At 42.3% G+C, this 22,041-nt stretch overlaps 1 protein-coding gene across 11 annotated transcripts in view; it reads right to left on the reverse strand.

The window, feature by feature from the left end:
- The window catches only part of gtdc1 (glycosyltransferase-like domain containing 1), a 423,082-nt gene that overhangs the window by 44,945 nt on the left and 356,096 nt on the right, over positions 1-22,041 (reverse strand). For 3 of the 11 annotated variants that reach the window (XR_013577994.1, XR_013577993.1, XM_078552501.1), the window contains one exon: positions 12,187-14,615. The exons of 7 other annotated variants lie outside the window; for them this stretch is intronic. Coding sequence is in view for 2 of the 4 variants with exons in the window: in XM_078552501.1 (XP_078408627.1) it covers positions 14,532-14,615 (84 nt within the window). In the remaining 2 variants the exon portion in view is untranslated. Of the gene's footprint in view, positions 1-5,061; positions 5,207-12,186; positions 14,616-22,041 lie in introns of those variants that run through there. One more of the 11 variants, XM_078552504.1, reaches the window with a different exon arrangement.

The raw sequence follows: 22,041 nt of genomic DNA on the forward strand, positions 1-22,041 counted from the left end.
GAAGAGGAGATTCGGATGGGCCGGACACTCTTGGAGTCACCTGGTGGGTGGCCCTAGGGTGTGCATCTGCTGATCTTCCTCCCTTTGGGTGCCCGAGGGCTCCTGGATGACTCATTGAGGAAAAGAGATAGCTGGAGTGAGATCGAGCTGTCCCACACCCCTCTTGAGTACACACTATTGGAGGCCAACTATGGTGTCAGCGATGGAGTTCAGCCCATGCAGCAGTGCGGGATTGATGGCCTGGATCAAGGTCTCCATGGTGGCCATCTCGGTGCATTGGCATGCCAGCACTAGCACCTCAACCTGAAAGCGGATGGACTCCTCCATCATGCCTTGCAATCTGAGGAATGCAGCGGACATCCCTTCCTGGTATTCCCGAGCTTGCCTTTGCAGCTCCAGCAATAGAGACATAACCGAGTCCAGAGGTTCGTCATCTGACTCGGACTCAGCAAATTTCTGGCCTCAAGCAGTCCTCTGAGTGCTAGAGAGCTGGGAAGTCCCTGCAACCGCCTGCTGTGTATCAGGCAGTGCGATGTGCTCACCAGACTATGATCCTGAGGCTACTCTAAAGCTAGCTCCCACTGAGGTGTGTGTCTGCGCTGGTGGAGATTGTGGTTGAGCGCTGTGATGGTTCTTCAATGACATTGCTTTCAGATTCCTCTTCTGACTTTTTTTCGGAGCTCGATTGGAGGCCCTGGGTTGTGGACTCTGTCGGCTGTTTCCTAGATGTGCCTGCAAAAACAAGGAGAAATAACTAGTGCATGGCAGGGGACTGTGGAACAGGACACATCACTCACAGCATGGATGTGTGATGGGTGTTGCACTGCTGAATCCTCACTTGGTAGAGCACCGCCGACCTCACTGTCAGCACAGGAATGGCCAAGATCCTCACCAGCCAGGTGGGTGGCTCCCTTTTCAAAGTCCATGAGAACCTTGATTTCAGGCATTACTCCACCAGTCTGCAGACTAACCTTCTTGTTGTGTGCCAGCTTGTCCTGCAGGACACCTGCCAGGCCAGGTGATAAGTATGCCTGGCATGTGTGGGTGGTGAGTGGTCCCATGTACGGGATGAGGACAATGAAGGTGTGTGTGAGAGAGTGAATGGTGATGTCGCTTGAAGTGGCAGTGAGTGAGATCTCTGTGGATGTGTGATGGGGTTGTGAGTTGAGAGCGATAAGAAGAGTAACTTACCCTGGCAGAATGGAGGAGATCATTCATCCTTTTTCAGCACTGGGTGGCTGTCCTCTTTTGGCGGGCATTGGCACTGACCACCGCTGCCACCGCCTTCCATGCTGGATTGGTGATGTTGATGCCCCTCCTGCGGCCAGAGCGGAGGTAAAGGACATCACAGCAGGCCTCCACCGTGTCCAAATGGCCCTCAAGGGATGTGCCATTAAAACGGGGGCAGGGGGTGGCTACAGCCTTCGTGTCTTTTGGGGTCATGTCTTCTGTGCAGCAGTCATAGGCTGGAAGCACTGAGAGGTGTCCATGTGGCTGCACTTTAAATATGGCACCCGGCGTGATGAAGCGGCGAGGTGATGGCGTGGCAGGCGAATGAGAACCCGCCCGCCATGGAAACTGCATGTTTCCCGGGAATGCAGAATTAATAAGGCAGGATTGGGACGATACAGCATGAAAAGCTACCATTGTGGCCGGTGGTTAAAATGTCCTTTATCCCACTCGCTACTGCACTCAGTGCAAAACCAGGATGATTCCACCCTCTGTTTCTCTCTTCACAGATGCTGCCAGACCACCTGAGTCTTTTCAGCATTTCCTGTTTTTATTTCAGATCTCCAGTGTCCGCAATATTTTGCTTTTATTTTATTAAGAGCAAAGGATAGTTGGGAATGGCAACAAGGTTGAAATATAAGAAAGAAGATTCAGATTAATTGTCTAAACTCTCTCACCATCACCTGCCCAAACTGAATTATTGCTTTTCAAATAGCTACCTTCTATGAGATACATTTTATCTTATATCATTAATTCATTGAAGTTTACCAATATCAGCTGCAGTGCTGTTCCTGCAAGTTGTGTGACGCAATGAAGCCAAAGACAAGTTTCATCTCAGCGACAGCTTTCTTTCTATTTCTATTTTTTTTTCCAGAGTGTTCTGCAATTCTCCTGCTGATGGATACAGACATATCTGAGCTGTCAGCAAACGTGATAAAGCAGATCTTGACAGAAGCTAAGGAATTTTTTTTTATGCTAGCCTTTGCAAGGCACTGTTATATTTTAATTCCCTTGCAAGTTTCTGTGGTAAAACAGCCGAGAATTGTGGAGCATGACAATCACAGAAGGGAATTAAAGAAACATAGGACTTTATTACTGCGGGTTTACAGAGACATAATCTATAGCTGATGAAATTCTAACTTAAGTACATTGTATATTATCCCGCAGCTCAAACTGTTAAAAATAATATTCTTCCACATTATGCAATATAAACTTATGTAAATCAGGATTTTTTTCATGCATCGTGCTTTCTTTAATAAAACTGATTGCAAGATTTGGGTACACTAATGAAGATGCCAGCTGAATTACTTAATCACTCAATCACCTGTCTTATTACCAGAATTCTGAGAGAACCAGGATTAATTTTTCTAGTTTTCTCAGTGCTTCAGAGCAGAACAATTTCTCCATTCTCATGTTCTGCATTCCAAAATACAGTACAAACCCATGCTGTGCACTCATCTAACGGAGACAAAACAGCACAGAGCAGTATTAGAAATGTCTGTCTTTCTACCTGATGTCCCGGTTTCCAGATTTAATTATAATGTGAAGTGAACGTTTCTGGACCCCAATGCACAATGAGGTATTCAGAAATGTACAATTTCAATTTCATTTGGGGGAAAATGAGAGTACCAGGTTGGAAACCCATCCTGCCTAGATGTTCGCACTCGAAGAGCTCCTCCAGATAGCAGATTGTTGCTCTGATTTAGGTTGTTGGGTAAGAGTACCAAGCAGAGGTGGGACCTATCTGACAGAGACAAGAAAGGAATATCAGGAAGGATTAAACACTGGGTTGCATTTCATATCACTCCCCCGCCAGCTGATTTCAGAGTATCTTGGGCAGAGGCCTTGAACAGGACTGTGGTTGCTAATGTTAAGTGGAATGAATACATGGAATAACTGGAAACATTATACAGGGTTATGTGAGGTCTATTCTGAACAATGTTCAAATCTTGCTTACTAAGTAACAAAATGGAAATTTTTGTTTTCAAAGTATGAAAGTCTCAAAATGTAATGATTACACTTAAAGATATACTGCTTACCAGCAAACAAAACATCAAATTAACAGGAACCTCTGATCATTACCTATTAATGTCTCAGGTTTGGCTAACATCACAGTATAAATCTGCTGTTAATATACAGATGAACACTGTTCAGCTATCAATCTAAATGCCACCGTCTAATCTACTTCCATCAAATGCTGGGATTACAAAATTCCAATGCTTGGTGCCAGTCTAAAGCCATCTGTGCATCAATCTGATTCAGATCAGATTAGACAGGTGTAAGTACTGACAAAGTCAAATCCTCATTCAATTTTTATCTCAAGGAAATTGATAATACCTTTTCTAGTTTGGTAGCTTAGTGGGTTTTACATATGGAAAGTGATGGGTAGAAATGTTAAGGGTTTCCTTTGGCCTAACACCTGTAAATGAAGGGAAATGTGGCATTGGTATAGCTCAACACTGAGGGCATACGTTCATTCTTGACATCGTTTGACAGCACCTTCCAAACCCATGATCTCTACCACCAAGAAGGACAAGGGCAGCAGGTGCATGATAACACAGCCACCCGCAAGTTCTCCTCTGAGCCATACACCATCCTGACTTGGAACTATATCGCCATTCCTTCACTGTCACTAGGTCAAAATCCTGGAACTCCCTTACTAACAGCACTGTGGGTGTACCGACACCACATGGACTGCAGCGGTTCAAGAAGGCGGCTCACCAGCACCTTCTCAAGGGCAATTAGGAATGGGCAATAAATGCTGGCCTAGCCAGTGACACCCACATCCTGTGAAAGAATTAAACAAAACATCCAGCATTTGAATGTAAGTGGGAGGCAATGGTGTAGTGGTATTGTTGCTGGACTAGTAATCCAGAGACCTAGAGTAATGCTCTGGGGACCTGGGTTTGAATCCTGCCACAGCAGATGGTGGAATTTGAATTCAATACAAAGCTGGAATTAAAAGTATAATGATGACCATGAAACCATTGTTGATTGTCATAAAAACTCATCTGGTTCACTAATGCCCTTTAGGGAAGGAAATCCTTACCTGGTCTAGCCAACATATGACCCATAGCAATATGGCTGATTCTTAAATGCCCTCAGAACAAGGCCAATTTGGGATGGACAATAAATGCTGGCCAAGCCACCAATGCCCACATCCAATGAATAAAAAAATGTTGCCTACCCTCCTGGAATGTTTGGGAATCTTCTGGAATAGAACTCCTGCTAGTAACCTGGGAGAAAAACAGAGCTTTATTGAACCTGTACACTCCCTTCACTGGTGGTCTTGTGCTCAGTTGCAGGCAAAAAATGATGGACAATCTAACTCAGGAGTTTGTAACCTTTACAAACTGTAGGAAAGTATCATGTGATCAACCTCCAAGGTTACCATCAATGAGTGTTGGCAACACTAATGGGACATCACTAGCTCTAAACACTGAGTGCGCACATTGGGCTGTGAATTTGATAGTATCCAATGCCTAAATGTCAATAGTGCATTGATGGTTTTAAACAATGAATGCACACACTGGAATGGCAAATTGATGGGGCTTACCAAATAAATTTCAGCTAGCAACCGATAAATCTAACTACTGAGATAACAAATGTGGTTCAGATTAACTTAATGTGAATTGAATGTGTAAATGGAGAATCTGCCAAAAGGAGTAGATTTACTATAAATTTTTCTTTGAGTCAACTTCTTCACATTCATGTATGTTGACATGTAAAAGGGAATTGTTTGTTTCTGTAACATCCAATAATATTCTGTCATATATACAGATCAATAAAAACAACACAACACCCACAGTTTAGCTTTAATGACATTATTACCATTTTTCTAGCTGCAGTTCCTGGCCCTGGGAAGACGAGATGAAGCATCTTTACTCCGGTTGTGGAGAGTGAATGTAGAAGAAGATTTTGTGAAAGAATGAAGATTCCCAAGGAATGCGGGTCACATGTGTACGATGTATTAGCCCTACATAGTGAAGCATAAAGTACACATGGAGTGTAGCAAAGAACAGCTAAAACAGGAAGACAAGTGTTACAAGTGATAAAGTTTAACAAATTAAGCCAGTGATTTGAAGTTTTAGATTAAAACCTAACAAGATGCTCCTGTTTCACAAGTAATGAATATTCCATGAACAGCAAGGGAGTGCAGTCTGCTATTTGATGTCACTGACATTGAAAATTTAGGAGAACAGAAATTTCATCATTTTTCATTTGTATGCAAATTTGCCTGTTACACAAATTAACCCTTGAACCCCATGTCACTTCTCATCTGGAGGAATTTACTTGCAAGCATCACACAGTGAAGTCTTGTTACGAACGCAGGGTCATCAGGGCTTCCCTGTGCAAAGGAGGGCCAAAGTCACAAAGCCAGGCTTTGTTTACCCTCATTATTTGTGGATAAAAGAGTAATTGCAACAGTGGCATGTTGTAAAATGCACATCTGCAATGCTGACTCCTGTGTACCAGTGTAATTGGAATGCAAAATGCAACTGTACCTCGTTCAATGGCATGTTTAGTGCTAATCACTTCCACTAGCTTTAAGGTGAAACATCAGGACAATATACAAATCCTATTACTCTTCCTTTCAGCTATGAAGTCTTCAACTCTGAAAGTCTTTGTTATTTATCACCTTAGACAAATGCCACTATCTGCATGAGAAGGCCGGAATAGGCTGATTGAGCTTTTCTAATTGATGTGGATTTAATTATGCTAATTTGGCCAGCTGTAAAGCGTTTTCAGTTTGTGCATAATGTGACCAGCAAATACAGGTGTCCTTTCACTAGAGGCGCTTAATGTTTAACCTCATCATTTTTACTGGCGAGAGGGATTCAATACAGAGGTTACGAAGCACAAAGTTTGGTGCGTGTATAGGTCTTTATAGTGTGTGTGTGACCAATAGCAATGAAATTGTAGTCAGTTGCTTTGTATAACCTACACAATGCTTTTCTAAAAACATTTTGAATCAGTTTTTCTTTTTCATTTTATTCAACTGTTTGCTCAAAGTGGAAAATACAACAGTAACCCTGAGGCCTATAGCGAGTCAATTCAAATATGAGCAGTAAATAGGACAAGATTAACACTATCAATATATGTAGGCTTGACAGTAGAAGGCATTCTGTTGGTTCCATTTTAGAATTTGAGAGCTATTTAACTATTAGTATTGAAAGTTCAGCCTAATTACAAAGAAGACTTTGTAGATTTAATAATTATGGCATGTTCTATATTGTTTTAAATTGTCTTTCACAACAATCATATCAAAAGACATACATATCTTGAAAGTATAAAATCATGCAATACTGTAAGAGTTAACTGTGAGATTATGTTTACTGAGAGGCCATTATGACATGAGTTTCAGAAACATGGGCCAGGATTTTACAGCCCTGCCGTGGCAGGTCTCCCCCCAACGGATGCAGCGAGCCGTTTAAATCTCCGTGCAGTTCGGCGGGACCGTAATATCTCGCCAGGTGGGAGGGGCCGTAAAATCCTGGCCATGGGCTTAAAAGTTCATTTTAATGTGCTAGTTAAGCAAGTTTCAAAAAAATGAAATGCAGGTTTCATCTGTGCTTCATTTACAGAATGTGACAAAAATGCCAAATGTTATTGCTTGCACATTAAGCACTGAAAGGCAATGACCATTTTCTTGCTTGCAAACAACAAAGACCTTGGTGTATGCTCCTCTGCCGTAAGGTCTCCTCTCTTCATACAGGACAATGCTTAGCATCAGCAAAGTGGAGGGAGGTAGATTTAAGTGCACTATAATTTTATATTCCATAGTGCAATCTTATCAGATGTGTTTCTATGCAAGCACTGGGTGCCTTACAAAGGCAATGTTCATCAGCAGGAATTTCTTGCTTCACACGCCTGGAAGAGGGGCTCTTAAAGGTGTTGTGATCTAAATTGTTTCAACCTAATAAGTTTTCAATATTTCATATGTTAAAGGGAGAGGCCAAGAAATTTGTGCAAAAACAAAAAAAAAGATTCCAGGTTACCATTTAATTCTGTAAGAAGCGATAATTTCACAATGGAAAAATGTACAAATTTATGTTTGAAACATAATCTTGCACTGGCTGAACCATGTTGCTGTAAAGCAAACTAATGATGTCAACACTTTATGTTAGCAAATGTTTTGTAGAAAAACTCAGGCAGGAATCACCAGCATCTGATGCCATGTTACAAGTATAAACATTGAAAGGTATACTCCTTATCCTCAGTTACTTCGGGAGGAAATCCTCTGCACTTAATTTATTTCTAAAAAAAAAGTGGCTGACCACTTGATTAGGACAACTGTTTTATAGGCTGGGTATGGAATGATTTAGCGCTTAATGTGGCTCCCAGACCTCCAAGTGATGAGCAGTAGGGTGATGGAAGCAGCAGAACAGTGATTTCTCCTGTTGTAGAGTTTAAGACTTGCCCATTCTTTCAAAGATGGGAGTCACATCACAGTATTCTTTTTAAAAAGTTACAAGGAGTGACAATTTTCAATTTGAGGCCTGTGCAAAAAACCGGCAATTGCAAATCAACCATCCAACATGCAACCCGTCCCACATTCTGTTCCATTAACTTCAATGGAAGGGAAAATGGTTTAGGTCGTAGCATGGGTGACCAAACCACAGCTCGCAGTTTTCCACCCATCTAGAGTGAAGATTACGCCACAATTTACTTATCTTTCCTGTGATGATATGAATCCTTTTTACAATTTGTTTTCTCTCCTCTTCCCCTGGTTTATTCAACTGTGGTTGGGAGGGATGTAGAGACTAGGATGGGTGAACCTATTTCCAGCTCATACTGCTATGTACTGTGGGGAGACAACTTGTTTCCACTCAATGCTTTACTGATAAAACTGAAACCAGGAGTTCAGTGATGTTGTAGAATTGGTCCTTTTAGAATCCTTAAAGGTAGCAATCACAAGACGGATCTGCTAATAGGGTTAGGTGAAGAGGGGTGAGAGGAAGTTCATATGGAGCATAAACCAGTTGGCCAAATGGCCTGTTTCTGTACTATTAATTCTATATGTCACCTCTCGACTTTTATAAAATTATTTTTCAGGATTTTTAATGCTAGAACAGTCCCATAACATTAAAATGACTTGGCTGGGGAACAGTATAACACAGGTTTACCAGCTGTAAATAATATTATGCAGACACCTGTTTGAGATTCGTAGATGCAGTTTAACCAGTCCGGCGATGAAGTCACAGCACAGGATTTACATCGGATATATGGTGCAGAAACAGGCCATCTTGCCCAACCAGACCATGCCGGTGTTTATGCTCCGTTCCAGCATTCTCCCATCCTTCTTCATCTAAATCTATCATTGTAACTTTCTATTCCCTTCTCCCTCATATGGTTGTCTAGCTTCCCCTTAAATGTATATATACTATTCGTTTCAACCACTCCCTGTGGTAGCAACTTCCACAATCTCATCACTCTTTGGGTAAAGATGTTTCTCCTGAAGTCCCTATTAGATTTCTTGGTGACTATCTTATATTGCTGGTTTCACAAGATGTATCCACTCTATCAAAACTTTTCATAATTTTAAATATCTCTATTCGGTCACCCCTCAGTGAAAAGAGACCCAGCCTGTCAATCCTTTCCCAATATGTACACCTATGCATTTCTGGTTTCATCCTTGTAAATCTTCCCTGCACCCTCTCCTGTGCCTCTATATTCTTTTTATAACATGTTGACCAGAACTGCATGCAATACGCTAAGTGTGGTCTAATTAATGAACGATGCAGGTTTAACGTAACATCCCTACTTTTCAATTCTATCCCAAAGATATACTTTATTCATAAAATTTATAAAAGTACATTATGTAACAATTCAAATTTGACAATACATAAAATGCAATACAGATCAGTTTCTTTCAGTACAGTACAAGATGCCTCACTACACCTGTCACTGCTGGTTATATTTACAATGCACATTTACATTTCACGTTAAATATTCTATAGTGCACTCTGTCCGGCTTCCCTTCTGTATACTATGGTGGGAGGCTCTTAGACAGTGGCCTTCCCCATTGAGCCTTTGTGGCAGCTGGTCCAAGCTTTAGTGCATTCCTCAGTACATATTCCTGTACTTGGAATGTACCAGTCTGCAACACTCGGTCACCGACAGCTCTTTGCACTGGAAGACCAGCAAGTTTCAGGTAGACCAAAGAGCATCTTTCGCCGAGTTGATGATCCCCCAGCAGTAATTGATACTTTTTTCAGTGTGCGTCCTTGGGAATCCAGAATCCAGTGTTATGGAACTGCTCAGGATAGACCTTAACAAATACTTTGCAAAGGCTCATTCCAGGAGGCGGGTGATGTTCTCTTCCCCACAGCAGCTGCCTTGAGGACAGCATTTGGAAGCAGTGAGACTCTGAGCACGCAGGAAGAATCTGATGGACAGGGGTCTTCTCACCACCAACCATGCCTCATGCTTGGTTTGCTTTGTTTATGGTCTTGCTAACCTGTGGCACAACTTCTAGTGATTGGTGTAATGGTACACCAAAGATCCCTTTGTTCCTCTACCTACTTAGACTCGCACCTCCCAAGTAATAAGCAACCTCCCTATTCTGCCTCCCAAAATGTACTACCTCACACTTATCTGTGTTGAACTTAATTTGCCAATTATTTGCCATTCCAGAAATTTATTAACATCCTGTTGCAATTTACTGAGAGTCCTCCTCAGTATTGACCACCAACCAACCCCCAATTTGGTGTCATCCACAAATTTAGAAATAGCATTTTTGATTCCAAAGTCCAAATCATTAAAGTAAATTGTGAATAGCAGTAGTCGCAGCACTGATCCTTGTGGAACACCACTTCCCACCTTCTGCCACTTGAGTAACTACCCTTTACTCCCACTCTGTTTTCTGTTTTGAAACCAGCTAGCAATCCATTCTGCCACTTGTTCCCTAGCTCCACATTCTCCGACCTTATTTATTAGTCTATGCTGGGGCACCTTATCAAAGGCCTTTTGAAAATCCAGATGAATTACATCCTGCCTACCATTTTCTACTCTCTCTGTTGTCTCCTCAGAAAAATCAATAATGGGCTAGATAGAACACAAGGGTAGCAAAGTTTGTAGTAGCTTAATTTTTACTATTGATGGCAATCCCTCCAGTTCTAGGTTGTATCTACCAAAAATGCCATCAGTCCAAATCATTTAAACACAAATATTCAGAATAAAAAGAAAAAAAAAACTGATTTCAGGGCTAACCAAAATTCCTTTCACTGATTTTTGAAAGGTTGTGAATATTGGGCTTCAACTTATAGATAATGGTGAAAGTGTAAATCTTGCTTTGTCTATATATTTAATTTTTGCATGCTTTTAAACCAGTGAAAGGGCAGTTTTAATATTTGTCTCTTTCTAACTCTTAAGCAAGCCAATGACATCCCACTGAAATGTAAATTTGTGGTCTTTGAGCACAGTAAAGAGAGGGGGAATCACTTTAAAATAAAATCTATTATTTCCAAATCCTGGATTGTTCTGCATTATCTTTTACTTTTTTTGCCCAACATGGTCTATGTGCTTTCATTGGTGATGAGAATAGAATGATCTTCAGCACACTTTTTGAAACTGGCTATCCATATTGTTCTGTTACTAGCTGACAGGAGGAATGCTTGTTGTCGAGTGATTGAGCTATATCCGCTTTTCCTGCTTATTAGGTGGAATTCTCCACTATCCAAGGACCTTTACTATCAGAGTCAATACTGAGAAAATTCACTCTAAAACAAGCCTGTCACTTGCCTCTTCAAGCAGTGGAAGCCAAACTAAGAAGAACCCTAAACCTCAAAAACAAATGCCCCAATTATTAGTATGCTGTAGGATTGTGTAGAGCAGCCTTAAAATAACATTGTAAGCAATAGAGTATTTGAATGTATAAAACAATTCACTAAGTCTAATCTGAAATAATGAACGTTTTCTTATTCTCTTCTTTATTTCAATGTTGAAGGTATATGTGCAGATTTCCTTTGTTATTTTTCTCATTTTGTTTAATGATTACAAAACTTTCAGCTTGATTTTACCAAATCCTGAATATTGCTAAAACTTTTTATTGGATGGTTATGCATAAGACCCCAACAGAATGTACTGACATGGAAATAAACTAATGCACAAAAGATCCTTATGTAAATTTAAACAAAACTAAAAATGCAGTAGAGGGGGGTGGGGGTGAAAGCTCCTTGTCAATGTGATTTGTAACACAGCACAGTAGGGGATGATGCATGCAATGAAAGTTTAGGAGTCATTCAGTGAGTTTCTATGCATCTAATGTCTGAAGGTATTAAGGTAGACTAGTGTGTTAAGATGACCCCCTGCTCCTCAGCTCTAAATACAGATAGCAGGAAATGAGGTATATGGATTTCTTTCTTCCTGGTTACTTATTTCCAGGGGAATATAACTCACATAGAAAGCACCTTTGGTCACTCAAGAGATGCACAAAAGGTGCCCCGAGACCCCCTTCTATCCACAGGAACAATAGACCAAACTGGAGGACAACTAATGCTGTATGGAGAGTTAAGACCTTCAGGTAGGTCTATTCAAATTCCAATGATGTGGGGGTGCTCAAGAATGGGTGAGGATTTCACTAGCCACAGCAGGTTTAGGATCAAAAGGTCCTGTTAAAGAAAAGACGGCAGGGAAATCTTAAAACCCTTTTGTAATGTAACTTTATAAACCAAACACAAAGGATCCTTAGATTGAGGCCTGTTACACAGAGAACAAAGGATGCAACAAAACTGATTTGATTGATGGAAGTGGTGTGTTGCCTCAATCATATGATCTGATTAATACGTTTTAATCGCAGAATTCAAGTTGAGGAGTTACTTGCCCCATGGTTATCCTATTATTTATTTCTGATCAGAAAAACAATCAAAAACAGTTTCAGAAAATGGCATATTGTGATTCATTGTGAACATTGTGTAAAACTGTGTTAAATAAAAATACAGTATACATCAAGGTCTTTTCAAATGTTTTTATTTTAAAGAAGTTATTCTTACAGGCCAACTCAATAGGAATTTAAAAATAAAAACAATCTCACTAGTTGTGCTAACAGAGCAATAACCACATCAACGGAAAAATATGTAAATATTTGCAGTGCTCCTTCAACTTCAGGCTAGCATGGGACATTTTATTAAAGCGAACAAATCCTATTAAATTGAGTATTTATTTAACATTTTTTACATTCACTCCACAATTATTTGATAGCCAATCAAGGGTTAATTATATCAAACCCACCACTATTGACTTAAAATGAGCCACTACCATAGCTTTTTTTTATTTACAACCCTCGCCACTGTGATTTGCGGGTGCACAGTCTTAGCACTGCAAATGTGCACATCTGAATCAGCCTGACACTTTCAGTCATGATGAAAAAATTGCATTAATGTCTTCTTGTTTTGACGTTGGAACCAGGTGAAAGAATTTATTCCTGAACATTATTTCTTTCGATCCCTTTCCTCCTTTAGGTGTTTTGAACATGGGAAGTATTTATATCTTGCAGCACACAGTGATTCGGTTAAGTGGGAATTACATTTGGGAACAGTGAATGCTCCTCCCAAAACTTCCCAGGACTGGCATAATGTATTATTCTATTCCTTATACTTGACTACCATGATCCCTTAGTAATATTTGTCAACTCCGACGGCAACCACAATGAAGAGACTATACACAGAATTCCTAATTACAGATTAAAGACAAAGAAAAACCTACACTACAGTTTCCATGTGGCAGCTGATGTGAGGTACAAAGGAACAAAGAGTGCAAAGTCCTCCTCTTTTTCATCTGCACAAATGTAAAATGCATTAGATAGTGACTGTGGGTAGGTGTGCCTGGGGCTAAATTGCAGCTGCACGCTCTATCGTGTAGGAGGACAGTTTTGTGATGTACCCAGGGGCCTGAGTAACCTCTGCGAAGTCTATTAATGCCACAGTTAAGCACATTCTGCTCCTAACAAACAACATTACTCATAAAACATTTTTCTTAAAATTAAGTACATAAACTAGAGATTCATTGTGTCCTATCTCGCCAAGTTTTTTTTTTACTGCTGCTTATATTTTCCTGGCCTGGTGTCATACCATCAGCTTTCCAGAGTAAAAAGCCAAGTCTATCTAAAAGCCAAAAAAACATTGCTGTAAGCGACAGAGACACACTATCACTGAAGAGATGCTGAGAAGAAAGCTATGACCCCAAACAGCACTACTGCATGATTTAAAAAAAAAACCCTTTGCATCGTGACATAGCTGTGAGGTATTCAAGAAGTAAAAGGGCTCTATTTGCCAATCTTTCGGGCTAGTGTTAATTAATACTGCATTGCTGATGCTGAAAATTTCTGGACATTTATTTAATATTTACTCCAGCAAACCTTTATTCTTTAATTGTGCTTTTCATTCATGTACTTGAATCTGCATCTGCTTGCAGCTATAATCAGTTATGAATCAGTTTGTTGGAGGTGGATTTTGATAGTGCCTACTGTCTGCATGGGGGGAGGAAGAAAACATCCCTGCTTTCAGTGCATCAAATAGATGGCACCACAGAACATACTCTCAACACTAGTTTGAATTGCAGCTGTTTATCTTTTAGCTTTCCTTAAGATTAATTAATTGCAAATGCAACACTGAGAATCAGGGGAATACCTGCCAGAATTCTTATTAATACCTTTGCTAAAGAATCCTTGCACACCACACTGATTAATTCACAATAAAAAAAAGGAGAGACTGAAGCAATCTTTGCCTGAAAACAATTCATGGATGGCTGCCCAATTAGTCCGCTAGCACTCTGATCCTCCTTTCAGACCCTGTGGCCCTTTGAGGACATGACAGGACTCGAGCGATAACCTGGCAACCTAGGTATAAACACAGCCAAGTGTGAGCTTTTGAAGCTGCAGCTTGGCTGCCATCAAGTCCGCAAGAAGAAAGTATTTAGGCACCATGTCATACAGTACAAAGGATAAAAACAGATTCGACCGGAAATTCAATGTGGCACCACATATGGGATACATGAATGTGGTTACACAACAGGCCACATATTTTTGAACAGATAGTCTCCTGCATGTGAAACAGGGACATGTGTAACCATCGTAACTTCGCTATGAATCTGTATTTAATTTGGGTTGGGTGGTGGCAGGGATCGGAGATCTAAAGCCGCCACAGGTTTGTGGCAGATGGCTCTGTGTCAGCTATGACAAGCAGCCAGGCTCAGCTTCCTCTGCAGATTTTCTTTCTCTCTGATCAGGTAAATATGGGCACACTCTGGAAACTTCCACAGATTCTGCCTAAGGCTGCAAGTTTGTGACTTAAACCCATCTGTCACAAATCTTCTCTAGCTTCTGCTGCGAGCAGGGACCTGAATTTGCCACGAAGAACTACCCAGGAAAAGCGAGCCAAGTCAACCTATATAAAAGAAAAGAAACTTTTTAAGAACAAAGGAATTCCTTTTATATCTCCATGTCTTTGAAGTACCCAAAAGTATGCAAAAAAATCTGCATTTTACATGTTATACTTTTTCATCAATGCTGCTCTTTTACACATAAACACAGCTTAACGACAATGAAAAGCCTGAAACTTAAATGCACACAAATGTTCGGAACCCAGTGGCATGGTTGCAAAATGCTGACTTCAACCTATCATGGTCACAGGTTCACCTACTAACTCAACCAGCTGAGTTTAGCTGGTCTGGCTCTGTAGCGCTTACAGTAAAGCAGCGGGACTCCCATCCTTCATGCACAGATTCAATAGACACCACAGTTTTGACTGGCTTTGCCTGAGCTGTTAGATACAATAGCCTAATGGTAATACTGTGCTTCAACTTAGGAAAGGTGAAAAAGAAAAACAATGGGTATTACTCTGCACAGCAAAATTAATTCCTGCCGCTGGAAGGGAAATGGTACTGACAGCAGCTATTTAAAAGCCCTCAGTCAAAACCAGTGTAATTTTTAAGCTCAAGCAGCAGGATTTTTTAGGATTAAAATATAAAGCAAATGTAAACAATTGTATGGAAACACAAAATTGCATTGCTCTAGTTAAGGGGAGGAGCTCAGGTTATGACCTTTGCTCATATTCATCCCTGCTTCTTCAAGAAGTCAACTTGCTCATTGTGCCCATGTCATGCACAACATCAGGGGCAGAGTTTTACTTTCCATGGGCGGGCGGGCATGCGCCTGACCCGATTGGGCATAAAATTGCGCAAGATGGCATCAGGTGCTTGCGCACTCGTGCGATATTTTACTGGGCGGGCATGCGCAAAAGTTGGAAGTGCGTCCGCCAGAAATTAAATGGGAAATTGAGCCCATTAACAGCGCAATTGCCTGCGATTTTTTTGTGGCCCGTCCAACCTTACGGTTGGCGGACAGGCGAATCAGCCAGGCGGCCTTTACATTTTTCATCAAATCTCATCCAAGGGCAGAATTAAATCTCCGTCATGAAATAAAATAAAAATAAATATCTGTGGACAGCATTTTAATGAGGTATGCTTTCAGGTGCTTGATTGTGATTTGTGGACATTTTTTTTCACCTTTATTTAATGATTTGCAGGTCTGCAGCTCCCTGAGGCAGCTGTCTGCCTTCAGAGAGCTCTCTTGCAGCGCTGTGCCCGCTGTGATGTCATTGCCCGCCCTCTTCCCAACCCCACCCCCGCAGCGCTGAGCTTTTCAGTGCACGTTTCACACTGGCTGTCCGTTAATTGGCCAGCCAGTGTGAAATCGCGACCAGGCTGCTCCCAGGTCTGCCGATCGCACACATCCGCCAAGTGTAAAACTCAGGCCCAGGTTCAGGCTTGGTGCCTTGCTGTTGTTAATGAGTAAAACAAAGCTAAAGATGATTTTTACTGTGGGTTGTTTCTCAGTGACAAGTCTGCAATGAAACAGCACAGCAGTGGCAATGGAGATTTCTCTGCATTCTCACCTGGAATCAGGAGAGCACAGAATGGGAGGTTGTGGGAGAGATTATTTTTAAAAATCGGTCATCTTTTCTCGGTAGTGGGTGAGATAATCTGACAATCCTTTTACTCATGCTAAGGTTCTGCTAAACATTAGGGGACAGAACAGAATGCAGCCGCTTCCAGAATTAAGAACACCCTGTGAATGTGATCTGTGGCAATTTGTTTGTTAAAAAAAAATGCACATGATATTCTAACAATGATGGCAAGAATTGACTCTCCCTGCTGCCTTTAACAATTCTGTTCAAGTGTCGGCCTTGGTTCAGTTGGTAGGCTTCTTGCCTCTGAGTCACAAGGTTGTGTGTTTTAATCAATTGTCCCAGATTTAAGTGCGGTAGTGGGTGTGAAAAACAATATTTTACCCTCCGTTGCGGCCAGTGGGTTTTCATTCCATATTGCCCGTTTCCGGCCCCATTAATTATGCAGCCACAGGATCACACCATCACGCTGGCGGGCAGCCTCTGAATCGCCCGCCTCACCATTACCTCACTCTGGGTGCCTTGGCTAAACTGCAGCTGCACGTTCTCAATGCTTGCAGCCCAGGACTGCTCCAGTGAAGACATGGCCCTGAAAGCCAAGAAGGGTTCAGTGACCCATCACTGGAATGCCTATTGGAGGCCTGACGTGAAGTCCTCCACCTCCGCTTTGGCCCCAGGAGGTCCAGCAATCTCACCACTCCGGCTTGGGAGGCGGTGGCAGTGGTGGTCAGTGCCAATGCTGCACAGAAGAGGTTGGTAATCCATTGTAGAAAGAGGATGAATGATCTCATCCGTGCCGCCAAGGTAAGCAACCATCTCATCACTCTAAACTCACACACTCCCAACACACTCACATTCATTGGCATCTCACTCAATGCCAGTGCAAGGGACATCACCGTTCACTCTCTCACACACAACCTCACATCTCTATCTGGCCTCATCTCCTCTGGAGGACTGCCTCCTCAGCCCTCACCAGCTTGAGGCCACTTGCACAGATCAACATGTGCCCCCACATACACCCTGGGATACTCCCCTTCCCCAGTACAGCCCCTGCCCTTCAGCCTCTTCCCTTGCCTGAGGCCACTTCTCCCTCTTCCCCAAGCAAGCCCTAGCCCTGCAGCCATTTAAAAGTCGTCCCTGCCTTATGGCTAGTCTGGTAGGTAGACACCTGCTGCCTGTGAGCCCCCCTAAAAGTGATGTGGCGCTGCCTGCGAAGCCTGATGTTGATGACCACGAGTGCTGTCTGAAGCAAGGTAGGCAAACAATCCTCAAAGTTCCGAGCGAAATGCAGCTCTCCAGATGCACATCGTTTATGTTCAGTTGTGAAACACGCTGGCATTCAATCATGCCAAGGTGCCTGGATGATCCAGTGTGGGGGGATGATTCCAGCGAGCAGGGCTGAAGTATTGAAATTAGGTTCCCGACGTGCGGCAGCAAGAAACAGGGTCCGCCATTGATGGGTGGAACGAGCGATCGCAAACTGGCTTCACGGTGGCTTAAAACCGATTTTTTGGCTTCTCGCCATAGTTTCCGCTCACGCCCACCATGATGCCCTCTGCCAACGGGACCAGACAATTCCGCTACAAGACTTGAACACAAAAATCAAGGCTGACGCTCCTGTGCAGTACTGAGGGAGTACCGCACTATTGGAAGTGTCATCTTGTAGAGACATCAAACTAAGGCCCATCCAACCTGTTAGCTGGACATTAAAGACTCGATGACACAATTTCAAATAAGAACAGTGAAGTTACACCAGTCCACTCCTCAGTCTTCCCAAAATCCCATGCCATCTTTCCATGCAACCCTGCCCTTTTACCTCCTCCCTTCTCACCATCCAGGGCCCCAAAACACTCCTTCCAAGTGAAGCCAAAATTTACATTTACTATATTTTTAAAATTTTGGTACATTATATTCGCTGATCATGATGTGGTCTCCTCTATATTGGGGAATCCAAACGCAGACTGTCTGCCACTTTGCAGAACACCTCCTTTCAGTCTGCAAGCATGACCCTGAGCTTCCGGTCGCCTGTCATTTTAATTCTCCACCTTACTCCCACTCTGACCTTTCTGTCTTCAGTCAGTTGAAGTGTTCCAATGAAGCATAAAGCAAACTCGAGGAACAGCACCTCATCTTTTGACTGGACACTTTACAGCCTACTGGACTCAACACTGAATTCAACAATTTTAGGTTGTAATCTCTGCCCCATTTTGTTTCCTTTTTCTTTGCTGGTTTGGTTTCTCTCTGTTGTTTCCCTTTGTTAACCATTTGCTTTACTTTTGAATGGTAGCTATTCATGATCCTGTCATTTACACCTCCTCTAGGCACATATTTTGTTTCTTCACTTGTCCGATTAAAACTCCCTTTGGTTTACATACGAAAATACATACAAACATGCAAATAAGGAGCAGGAGTAGACCACGGCCCCTCGAGCCTGATCATGGCTTATCTAATTTTAACCTCAACTCCACATTCCTGCCTACCCTTTATAACCTTTCATTCCCTTGCTTATCAAGAATCTATCTACCTCTACCTTAAAAATATTCAATGAATCTGCTTCCACCGCCTTTTGAGGAAGAGAGTTCCAAATATTCATTACCCCAGAGAAAAAAATTCTGCTCATCTCGGTCTTAAATGGGCAACCCCTTATTTTTAAACAGTGACCCCTAGTTCTAGATTCTCCCACAAGAGGAAACATTCTCTTTACATCCACCTTGTCAAGACCTCTCAGGATCTAATATGGTTCAATCAAGTCGCCTCTTACTCTTCTAAACACCAGTGGAAACAAGCCTAGCCTGTCAAACCTTTCCTCATAAGACAACCTGTCCATTCCATGTATTATCTAGTAAACCTTCTCCAAACTGCTTCCAGTGCAGTTACATCCTTCCTTAAATAAGCACACCAATACTGTACACAGTACACCAGATGTGGTCTCACCAATGCCGTATATAATTGAAGCATAACCTCCCTACTTTTGTATTCAATTCCCTTCACAATAAACAATAACATTCTATTAACTTTAATAATTACTTACTGTACTTGCACTCTAACTTTTGCAATTCACGCACTAGAACACCTAGATCCTTCTGCATCTCAGAGGTCTGCAATCTCTCACCATTTAGATAATGTGCTTCTTATTGATTTTTCCTGGAAAAATGGACAATTTCACATTTGCCAGATCTTTGCCCACTCACTTAACCTACCTATATCCCTTCGTAGCCTCCTTATGCCCTCTTCACATTTTACTTTCCTACCTATCTTTGGGTCATCAGCAAATTTAGCAACCAAACCTTCAGTCCCTTCATCCAAGTCATTTATATAAATTGTAAAAATTTGAGACCCCAGCACTGATCCCTGTAGCACACCACTCGTTACATCCCGCCAACCAGAAACAGACCCTTTTATGCCTACTACAAAAACAGAAAATGCTGGAAAAACTCAGCAGGTCTGACAGCATCTGTGGGGCGAGAAACAGAGGTAATGTTTCAAGCCCATATGACCCTTCTTCAGAGGTCATACGGACTCGAAACGTTAACTCTGCTTCTCTCTCCACAGATGCTGTCAGACCTGAGTTTTTCCAGCATTTTCTGTTTTTGTTTCAGATTTCCAGCATCCGCAGTATTTTGCTTTTATCTTTTATGCCTACCCTCTGTTTCCTGTTAGTTAGACAATCTTCTATCCATGCCAAGATGTTACCCCCAACACCATGAGTTTTTATTTTTCCTTTGACGTGGCACCTTATCAAATGCCTTCTAGAAATCTAAGTACAGTACATCCACTGGTTCCCCTTTACCCACAGCATATGTTACTTCTTCAAAGAGCTCCAATAAATTGGTTAAACATGATTTCCCTTTCACAAAACCATGTTGAGTCTGCTTGATTACCTTGAATTTTTTCAGGAGTCCTGCCATAATGTCTTTAATAATAGTATCTAGCATTTTTCCTATGAAAGATGTTAAGCCACCTGGCCTGTAGTTTCCTATTTTCAGTCTCCCTCCCTTTTTGAATAAAGGAGTTACATTCGTTATTTTCCTTCCCTGAATCTTGGGAATTTTGGGAAATTAAAATTAACGCATCAACTATCTCCCTAGCCACTTTTTTAAAGGCCCTAGGATGATGACCTTAGGTCCATCAGGACTCAGTAACTTGTCAGCCCGCAGCTCAGTACCACTTCCCTGGCGATTGTTATTTTCCTGAATTCCTCCCTTCCTTCCATTTCCAGATTTACAGCTATTTCTAGGATGTTACTTATATCCTCTACACTGAAGACTGATGCAAAATACCTGTTCAATTCATCTGCCAGCTCCTCATTTTCCATCATTATTTCCCCAGACTCACTTTCTATAGGACAAACATTCACTTTAACTCTTTTCTTTTCAAATAGCTGTAGAAACTCTTACTGTGCCTTCATATTTCTTGCTAGCTTTCACTTGTGCTTTATTTTTTCCTTCCTTATCAATCTTTTAGCAATTCTTTGCTGTTCTGTCCAATCTTCTGACCTGCCACCCATCTTTGTGCAATTATATGCTTTTTCTTTAAGTTTGATACTATCTTTAGCTTTTTTAGTTAACCACAGATGGTGGGTCACCCCTAGGAATTATCTTTCTCGTTGGAATATATCTATTCCGTGTATCCTGAAAAATCCCCTTAAATGTCTTCCACTGCATCTCTATTGACCTATCCTTTAACTTACTTTGCCAGTTCAATTTAGCTAGCTTTGTTTTTATGCCCTTATATTTGCCCTTATTTAAGACCCTCTCTTCTCTCCCGCAACCTGAATGTAAAACTCAATCATTTTATGATCGCCGCTATCTAAGGGTGCCTATGAGGTCATCAATTAATCCAATCTTGGCTTTTGCACCATGACCCATTTTGTCATTTAATCTCCACCCTATCACAGACCTTCCCTTTTGTTCTTTTTCTCACCGTCCCTCCCCCGCTTAACACTTCTCAAAACCTAACACATTTCTAACTTTTCCCAGCTCTGATGAAAAGTCACAAAGGTGAAATACTGGCTGAAGGTTCACACCTGCCCCCCACCCCGGAAGCAGGCTGGCAGGTGGGGGTTGTCTAAAATTGGGTGCCATGGCAAGGGGGCACCATGCTCCCACACTCATTATTTGCAAACCTTCACTGATATCTTACCAGTGGCGAGATTGACTCTGGTGGCCCGCCTGCTCATGGGCCATCTGAGGCCCTTAAATGACCACCTCTTATTACCATTGGTGTTTTAGCAGAGGTTGGGGAGGGTGTGGGGTGGTGAGGAGACCACGCAACATGGTGAGGTCCTCTTGTGGGTTTGGTGGGGGGAGTGGTTCCCTCCTGGTCAGGGACGCTATGCTCCACAGAGACACCCCATCCAATAATGATTGTTGCCCTGTCTTGTTACCCACCCCAACCTCCTGCTTGTGCCACCCCCCACCACACCCACCCCACCCCCCGCCCCACCCCTCTTGGGGGGCCTGCCTTTTTGGCCCTGACTTACCTTGGTATCCTGCCTCCTCCATGGCTCCTAGTTGGGAGTTTAGCTGCAATCCCAGCAGTGGCCACTGCTCCCAGTGGCGTTGCTGGGACCTAGAGAACTGTCAGCCAGCTGCTCTTGGAGGCAGGACATTTTGCCGGTGGGAGGGTGGGGGGATGGACGGATGGAAGCCATGACCTCAGGCAATTAATAGCCTGCCAACCATAAAATTTGGGCGTGGTTTCCCAACCCTGCGGAGGAGTGCTCTGCCCTGACTTTTGAGCCAGGGCGGAGCTGCTGCCTGTGCAAAAAATTCCAGACAGTAATGCTGTTTCACTCACCACAGATGCTGCCAGACCTGCTGAGTATTCACAAAACAGATTATCTGGTCATTGTCACATTGTTGTTTGCGGGAGCTGGCTTTGTGCAAATTGACTTTCGCATTTC

This window comes from Cetorhinus maximus, chromosome 11 (genome assembly GCF_964194155.1).
Source record: "Cetorhinus maximus chromosome 11, sCetMax3.hap1.1, whole genome shotgun sequence".
Taxonomy (NCBI): Eukaryota; Metazoa; Chordata; class Chondrichthyes; order Lamniformes; family Cetorhinidae; genus Cetorhinus; species Cetorhinus maximus.